This window comes from Mus pahari, chromosome 1 (assembly GCF_900095145.1).
Source record: "Mus pahari chromosome 1, PAHARI_EIJ_v1.1, whole genome shotgun sequence".
Lineage (NCBI taxonomy): Eukaryota > Metazoa > Chordata > Mammalia > Rodentia > Muridae > Mus > Mus pahari.
The window spans coordinates 168003896-168013078 of NC_034590.1; the positions used below are offsets into that span (position 1 = coordinate 168003896).

Consider the following 9183-nt stretch of genomic DNA (forward strand, 5'->3'; position numbering starts at 1 on the left):
CCTCAGGATGCCTGTTCTTTCTGATGCTGCAGTTTCTGTGTTGCTTCCTCTCTTCCTGAGGAACCCTCTGTGGGGTCCTGGATGGGATGGCAGAGCCCAGAGGCAGAAGACTTAGAACACAGCATTCTGTGTAAAGAAGGAAGTGACAGGTCTTTCCCCAGTGGGGGTCAGGATTGAGGGAGATACAATACTTCGTTCCAGAACCAGGACCCTGCCACGCTTGGCCCGCCTCAGCTACCAATGTAGTCTTTGAAGGCTAGTGCCAGTGTTCCCACCTCACACTACCTGCCATCTATTCTCCACACCCAACACTGATCAGAGCAAACAACCAGGTGTTTTATTCTAGATGGGTCTCCAGTTAGGTGAGTCCTATGCACAAAAGATGGCCCTGTAGGTGACTGGGAACTGCTGGTCTTGGGGGACAGTCTGACCATCTGTGATCATACCCCCTCACCTCCAACCCCAGCCCCAGCTCTACCCCTGGTCCAAGTGCTCACCACGGCCGTCAGCTCTGACACCTCCACGTCATCGTATAGCTCTTCCTGGCAGTCCCGGCTGGGCAGGCCGTCGATGTATGTGTTGGGCTCTGAGAACTTTCTCTGCATCAGTCTGTAAGGCATACGTGGGTGAAAAACGCTTCCAGGTCCCCATAGAATCCCAGCCGCCTCGAAGAATGCAGACTCAAAGCCCTGGGCTACACAGACCTGAGATAAATGCCTGACTCCTCCCAGCCAGGGCCATCTCTGTTCCTTTGTTCAGAACTCTCCCTAAGCCAAGTCCCTCCTCAGAGTCCTCCAGTCATCTTCTAAGGGTTCTTCTCTTTCATTATAGTACCAGCCACAAGATCCCAGAACATTTCACTCCCACGGTGCACCTGGGGCACCTCAGACACGATGTATCTCCATTTTGTACATTAGGGAACAGGCTCCATTTCAGGGACCAAGCTGGCTTATGACTGGCAGCACCTCCTTATCCAAGGCACTCCTGCCCAAGCCTGTCTGCTCATCTATAAAATGAAGGCACCTACCTTGCCCTGAATACCCCAGAGTGCACTGGAGACCCAGTGAGGAATCCAGGGGAAGTCAGGAAAGGTACCTACTCTGTGCTCAGGAGCTAAGCAGCATCTAACTGTAATAGGCAGTCAGGAAGGTACCTACTCTGTGCTCAGGAGCTAGACAGCATCTAACTGTAACAGTCAGGAAGGTACCTACTCTGTGCTCAGGAGCTAGACAGCATCTAACTGTAACAGACAGTCAGGAAAGGTACCTACTCTGTGCTTGGGAGCTAGACAGCATCTAACTGTAACAGGCAGGAAGGTACCTACTCTGTGCTCAGGAGCTAGATAGCATCAAACTGTAACAGACAGTCAGGAAAGGTACCTACTCTGTGCTCGGGAGCTAGACAGCATTAAACTGTAACAGACCGTGGGGCTAGCTCTGCTCTGGGTCTCCCTGAGGATGGGCCATGCAGCTTCAGGGCCCCAGCTTTGTACTCCCCTACTGCAGGAACAAGCAGGACTCGACTGACCCTGAACTCCCAGTGGGCATGCTGCCCTACTACCTACCAGGTCTAGAAGCAAGGCTGGATTAAAAGACACATAAGGAAAGGCCTCTTACTCACAAGAGAGAGGTCTTGGCCGCACTCACAATACAGGAAACCCTTTCGGCATCCACATAGTCGTAGGTGAGCTCTTCTGGGTCTGTCTTGGAGCCCGATTCTGAGAGCAGGAGGCCTAGCCAGTGGCCCATCTCCTCTGAAGACTTGGCCTAGAAGGAAGACACGCAGAGTCATGAATAAGGAAGGCGTGCTATCCTGGCCAATCCCTCCCTCTAGGCCAGGATAGCTCGCTCCGGTCCCTGCCATCAAGCATGAGACCTGTGTAGGGCACCCTCAGTTTTACCAGCACATTGTGTCCCCAAGCGAACCTAAATAGCATTTTCTGGCAGTGGCACCATGGTGCCTCAGGGGCACCTCCTTATTGTCACCACAGTGACAACTCAGTGACACTCCAGACATCGGTGGGGAGCATCACACGACACTGTAGACGTGAGTTTCTAGAAGCTGATAGCTACATTCTCAAGGTAAAAACCGTAAAAGATTATCAAGAGCTATCAATCAGGAGGTGCTAAAATCGTTGGTTACTGATTAACTGTATACATTGTAGGTAGACTCTTCCATGGACAGTAGTTGTCCCTTTTATCACCCCATGCGTGGGAGAGTGCTGAGACACCTCCATGTTCAGATTTATTTTTATGACACCAATAAAGTTGAAGAATCTGAAAGACAATTCAAGAGCAAGAAGTTCTAACTTACTGAGTGCCAGCAAATCTGGTGTTTCCCTGGGGGGTGGTGGTGTGCGCATCCCACTCAACTGTAGACACTGAGTATTTCTATTCAAATGTCAATATTATGTCTTGCCTTCATGACAAGAAAATAGAATCGTATAAAAGCCATAGACTTATTTTCATGAGCAAAACTAGCTACCTCTCTGGCCCCATGCTGCTTAGTCCTACCATCCTTCTGAAGATGTAAACCAAACTTGACTTTTGGTTGGTGCAACATTCATCCTCAGTTTCTTGCTGACTGGATTTGAAAGTACCTAGGAAGCACACCTCTGGGCATGTTTGGTGTTTGTTTGTTTGTTTGTTTGTTTTTTCAAGACAGAGTGCCCCTGTATAGCCCTGGCTGTCCTCCAACTCATAGAAATCCTCCTGCCTCTACCTCCCAAGTGCCGGGACTAAAGGTGTACACCACCACTGCTCAGCCTCTGGGCATGTTCGTGAGGATGTTTCCGTGTAGATTTAAATGAAGCGAGGAAAAGCCCCCTGACCCAGTCCTGTGCTGAATGAGAAGCTGAATGAGAAAGAGCCCCAAGCTGAGGCCGGCATTCACCTGTTTCCTGACAGTGGATACAAGGTGTCAAGCTGCCTGGAAACTCTTACCATGCCTTCCTCTGTCGAAGGATGCATGTATCTCTTAAAGCCAGGGCCAGGACAGTTTCTCCTCTGAGTTATTTTCTGTCAGGCATTTATTCACAGCCACAAGAAAAAGAATACAGAATTCTTTTCTCCTTTGACTTCCAGTTGGATTTCTCAGTACTGCTTTTCAGAAACCTCTTCTAGGCCACCCCTCCTACACTGGGCAAGTGCAGCAGCTTCCTGTGGTCTAGGGACCTTCACCATGCCCTAGTCCTTCCCTGAAACTGTAACTAAACAACTAATTGTGTCACCAAATGTCACCACACTGCCAAAGTAGAAAATAAGTTCTGTGAAGACGGGCACAAGTTTTCTCCCTCATCCATGGAGTAAATGTTGGCTAATGGGTAAATGAATGGATGAACCTGTCTCTAAGGCCATTGTTGGTGTGGACGTTTTAGCCACCAGGGGGCAGCATTAGAGCATTGGAAAACCTGTGGCTGACGTCCTAAGTGGACAGGAGTTAATGGGCAAGTGCTTACTTGTGTGTAGGACCTCAGCCCCGCCTGTGGGGCTCCTCGCAAGCTTGTATTATGTCATCTCTTGTTTTTGTAACTTTAACAGTGCATGAAACCAAAAGGCTGGGAGAGGCCGAAATGTAATTGTATTGCAGAGCAAGTCCTGATCCCAGATAAATTCCAGCAGCCCTCATTTCTGTGATCTGGGCCTCTGGGTTCTTGTGGCTGGTAGCATACAAAGTAAATAGCACTCCCTTTGAGTTTCAGACTCTGCTCTGGCACCATGGGGGCTAAAAGTACTCTCAGAGTGCCCTGTACAGAAAGAAGCCTATGGCCCCACCCCTGTGACAAAGCCACCCATCCTGAGGTCTGAACAAGAATGGACATTTTTTTAAAAAGCATAAACAACTGTAGACAATGGAGGTAAATGTAACATGAAGCCACTGGTCCCCTCTCAGTGGGATCGTAGTCCTCAGTACTTCAGTTGACAGCGTGCCCTTGGCTGGCTGTCCTTCCCGCCTGCCCCACAGTCAGTGTACCTCAAGCTTGGCTAGTTCCTCGCCGTTGTGGAGAATACGGAAGGAATACAGACGGTCAGGGCTGGGATCTGGAAGCACGTCACAGCCCACCAGGCTGAGGGGCTGCTGGGCCACCTTGCTCCGGTTCCGGTCCTGGTAGAAGTGCAGGTGGCTGTCCCTAACGAAGCACCAGCGTGACTTCCACTGACTGTTCACCAGCACATTCAGGTAGCCTGCAGAAGGACATGGAGACAGGAGGAGGTCACAGGAGATGCATCTGCAAAGAACAACTCTTCGACGGGGATGTGGCCTCAGGGGGACCTAGACGACCACAGGGTCTAGGGGTGGCACTACCGCTGGGTCTCTTTAGGTGTTATACCCATTTCAGAACCTGTTATATGTCATCGCAGAGATGACATCTGTCAATCTCAGAGCACATTATTTTCTTCCTGGCACTCCAGGGTAGGGCAGTTCAGCTATCCCAGCTCTTGGCAAAAGTATGGCTGGAGGAAAGTGGGCTTTGTCCTCTATTAGCCCGGGACTGGTGAATATTTGTACAGCGTATGATGGGTCCTCTACCAGGCCTCGCCTCCAGGCCTCTCTGTCCCAGCAGGCAACCCCTACTTCTGGTCTCAAGTCAAATCCCCTGGTTCTAGAGTCAAAGCTGCTGCCCCAGTTCTCTCCACGTCCCTGATACGTTGTCCAGACATGACCCACAATGCCCAACCCTCCCCTTCCCTCCTGAGCAGGTGCGTCTGTGTCTCCTCTAGCCCTGACTCAGTCTACCTGCTGTTAGAACATGGAGGGCCCGCTGCAGCAAAGCTCTGCTTCAGTGCCGATCTCCTCTGCTGGACGAATGTGCCTTTTCAGGACCTAGGTCTGGAGCTTTTAGCCTTTTGATTGGGGACCCCATTTCCCCTGTAGCACCCAGAAGCTATAGCACCAGGGTATACCCAGGATGCATCATTTCTCATTCATGGATGGTTCAGCTTCTCCATGTTCACTTACCTGCTGCCATACACCAATGCAACCTTGTCCCCAGGCAACGAAGATGAGCAAAACCTGACCTCTAGGATTCCTGCACACCATGCGCAATGGGCTGTCACCTCTCTGAGCCTAACCTCGAACACACAGGCTTATGAAATAGAGCTGCTCCACTCTAAGCGATTGGCAGCATCTCTGAGTCCTTGCCAGCTAAGTAGGCAGTAAAGCAGAATAGACAGCCCCATACAGAGCTGGTCTCTACACCACACTGAAAAGACATCAAAGCTGAGGGTCCAGAGATCGGAAGCTAAAGTTCAAACAGATGCTCCTGTGCCTATCACAACCCCAGAGACGAGAGCCATTTAGATCAGGTGACGTGAGAGCTAAGTCCTGGGTGCCTGTTCTCACTGTCACCGCCTCCGGGGGGGGGGGGGGGGACTATGCATGAAGATAAAACAGCTCCACGCACAATCCAGTCACATCCCAGTGTGCACTGGGACCAGTCTCCCAGGCTGTACACTGCACTTCCTAAGGCTGCAGTGACAGGCAGAAGTAGGCCACGCCCTACCCTGGGAAGCAGAAGGTCCCAAAGGAAAGCCTTGTCTTCCACCCTGCCTTCCTCAAGCAACAGGAGAACCAGGGGCTCAGGAGAGAGCCAGGAGCGGGATCGAGAAAGAAAGTCCAGAGGTGAGCGAGTCAGAGGGTGGGAGGCGGCCTCCAAGCCCAGGGAGGATTGCAGCCCAAGGTCTAGCCTTGGAATTAAGATGTTCCATAACAGGATATTTTCTAGGCCTGACCTGTCTCCCGCCTGACCTCAGTTCCTTCAAGTATGAACGAGAGGAGGGATGACCTGTGAGGATCTACCCATCCCCACACCCACCCTCGGAACCTGATGACCAGACTTCCCACCGCCCCTTACCGGGTCTCACCAGTCCCTGTCTCAGAGGTTTTCTCCAGCTCTAACACATGGGTACCTACTCAGTTCCCATCTACCCTCCAAGGTCAGGGCCATAAAGCCACCTCTGATCATGGGGTAAGAAAGGTTCTCCGTGCCCAAATCCCAAAAACCATGAGGCTCGTCCTGTTTGGATTCAGATGCAGGACTGTGCCTTCCACCCACTTGTTCCAACACTGTCTGCCCACACCACAGAGGAAACGGTGCATGTAAGAGAACATTGATACCAACAACCACTTATCCCTTGCTTCCTCAAAGGACCCAACACTGTAGCAGGACAGAACCCGGTAAAGCATAAAGAACCACCCACAGCAGGGACAAACACAAACCCCAGTTCTGTGTGACCTCCAGCCTCAGAATCCTCTGCCTTTGCTAGGACTCGACACACAGGGAAGAAGCCCAGGGTCCCGTTCTTACTGGATGTCTCGAGGGATCTCTCCGGGGGCTCCAGCGAGGTAGATTTCTTCCTGCCCAGGTTCATAAGGTTGCTTAGCTTGAGGCCAGCAGAGCATTTCTTCTTGACTGTCAAGATGAGAGAGAAAGCTGTCAGTGTTGGACATAGGCTACCCACATGCAGACCGATCCCCCCCCCAATCTATACTCATGTGCACACACGTGTACAGGTGCACATATGTGTACAGGTGCACATGCACATATATATATATACATCTCCCCCACATGAGGATTGGTGGGCCAAGTCAGCTATTCCCGAAGTCATACACTCAAGGGGATGGATACGCAGGCATCTCAGTGTAGGTGAATACTGGGATATTCATAAACCATGTGGCCTCAAAGAGATTTGAGACAGGACTGGGAAGGAAGGGCTTGAAGGATGTCCTCTTCCCTAGCCTGTGGCAAAACTGAGCGACTCCTTTGTTCTATTGGACATTATGTTAGAATCAGCTACCTGCCCCCCATCAGGGTTGAGCCAGACAGCCATGGCTAACACCCTACAATAGTATTGCTCTCTCAATCATGAGGGAGAGGGCCACAGCCTGGTTACCATCTTTGGTCTCTGGGATCTCAGGGTGGCCATTGATGGTGATCCCATACTCCGATGCTGACAGGTACTTCTCAGCTATGTCTGGCTGTGGACAACAAGGAAATGGACAGGGATCACCTTCTGGGAATGGTTACCTGGAGAACTAAAATTTCAAGGCAAACAATGGCTCCTGTGAGCCAGAGACACCCAACCCAACCTTTACCAGGCAGAATCAAGGTCACTGGGCAAGCTTTCTTTTGGGGCTCTCCAGAGCACCTACCATCACTCTCCTTCCTGAGATCCACATGCCCCCACCCTCAGGCTACCTTCCCTACCATCCTGCTTGCAATTGCTCCAAATGGCTGTTGGAGCTGATATGACAGTGGGCCCAAGGGCGATAGAAAGCTGCACCTGCAAGACGGACCCTCGTCCTCACCCAGTGGGACGGGAGTTCAATCTCATTCCTGTTGGCAGGTCAACAGTGGGCAAGACCCTAAAGACACTATCCTTTCCGTAGTATCCTTGGCTGGGCTGAGGGGGTTGCCACGTGGCCTCCAGCCTTCTAGAGAATAAAGGCTCTCCCTCCCTCCCTCTCCTCCTTGCTTAAGAAGTCTATGAGTCCTCTTGCTTTCTGCTTGCCAGTGCTGGGGACACATGAGATACCACACCCCTGTTATTGCTGTGCACATGCCCAGGCTTCCTGTTTGGTGACACTTAGGAATTAGGATGGGTGACCCACAGGTGACTGTACTAAGTCCAGCTTCCTAGATCCTTAACAACCCAAGCTCCCCATAGCTCTGAGCCAGGAAAATCCCGGAGCCATCTGTGGGGATCGGCATCAGGATTGCTCTGCCTGGAGGCTAGGGACTCTGGGGGAAGAGTGCCAGCCTTGGAAACTAAGTCTCCAGGGTAAGAATATAGAGCCATTCATTCTATATAAGAATATAGAGCGTAGCCAAGATGCAGGATCAGCCTACATTCCATCAACAGATGACTGAAGAAAATGTGGGGTATGAACACAATGGAGTTTTATTCTGGCATGAAGAGAATGAAAGCATGTCATTTGCAGGAAGATCAGAGGTTGTCACATGGAGAAAAAAAGTCAGACTCATGAAGACAAACCCTGCATGGACCCCTCAGTTTTGCACAGTTACATAATAGATGTATGTGACACGCATCAGGGGAGCAGAAGAGTGGAGGGGACCAGCAGGATGGTGAGGATCGATACAATGTGTGCAAAATCGATACAATGTATGCAAATATCTTTTGAAACCCATTGCTACACCCAGTGAACTTAGTCCTCTAAAGGTTTATATATATGAAAAAGAACACAGGGCAAAGTGAGTTTCATTTCAGTAGCATTTCCCCCTGGGTAAGACAACAGTTAGGTCTGGGACCCTTCCATCCATTTTCCTGACAGGCTCACTTCCTGCCTACCCAACCGTTGTGTGTTTCTTATTAATTGGGCTGAAGTGCAAGAACGAGGCTTTCAATTTTACACCTCCATTTTTTACCAAGAGAATACAGAATTGGACCCTCCCTCTGGACAGTGGGAGCCTTACTTTCTGACAGTTCAGGCGCTGGGCATCTGGTGTGTACTGGTTTCCCTCTGAGGCTCCTTCAGAAGGCAGGCCACTCACCTCCTGGATGACCTGGACCAAAGAAGCACCATGAGTCAAAGCCAGGTCCTTTTATGGCCTTGCTGCCCATCCCCACAGCAGGGGAGACAGAACTTCAGAACTGAAATGCCTGTACCCTAGTCACAGCCTGCAAGTGTTCTGAGAACAGTTACCCATTTCTATGCTTCCCCGCAGGACCCCCTAATATCTGGGGGTTTGCAGGAGTCTATATCAAAGCCCATAGATGACAGAGCAGCTATCCCTGGGATGCCACCTTTCTGCCACCATGAGGGCAGAGATGGTGTCCCGTGGTGAGCATACACTTGCTGGGCGCTTGCCTGACTTTCCAGGGCTGTGGGCCCACTATGGAGTCTCCATGTCATCTGGAAACAAGCTTGGATACTGCTTCGATCTGATGCAAACTCTGCACACTTGCTGTCTCCCGGCCACCAGCCACAGGCCACCTCACCTGCTCTAGAAAGGACCTGTTTTACTGGTACTTGGTGCCAAGCCTGAGGACACTCAGGTGGGGTTGGCTCTGACCTCACTAAGCATCTATGCAACTCTCTTCTGAGCCAGGGGCCACCTGGAGGATTCCCAGAGGAGGAAAAGAGTGAGGGAAGACAGACAGGTGTGTGTGTGTGTGTGTGTGTGTGTGTGTGTGTGTGTGTGTGTGTGTGTGTGTGTGTGTG

The 9183-nt window shown here is 51.0% G+C and overlaps 1 protein-coding gene across 2 annotated transcripts in view; it reads right to left on the reverse strand.

Moving 5' to 3' along the window:
• The window catches only part of Afap1l2 (actin filament associated protein 1 like 2), a 93096-nt gene that overhangs the window by 4096 nt on the left and 79817 nt on the right, over window positions 1–9183 (reverse strand). For both annotated transcript variants that reach the window (XM_029531109.1, XM_021199313.2), the window contains exons 8-13: window positions 8435–8524; window positions 6894–6978; window positions 6308–6412; window positions 3973–4184; window positions 1621–1766; window positions 498–609 (exon numbers count right to left, since the gene is read on the reverse strand). In XM_029531109.1, the coding sequence (XP_029386969.1) occupies window positions 498–609; window positions 1621–1766; window positions 3973–4184; window positions 6308–6412; window positions 6894–6978; window positions 8435–8524 (750 nt within the window). The remainder of the gene's footprint in view (window positions 1–497; window positions 610–1620; window positions 1767–3972; window positions 4185–6307; window positions 6413–6893; window positions 6979–8434; window positions 8525–9183) is intronic.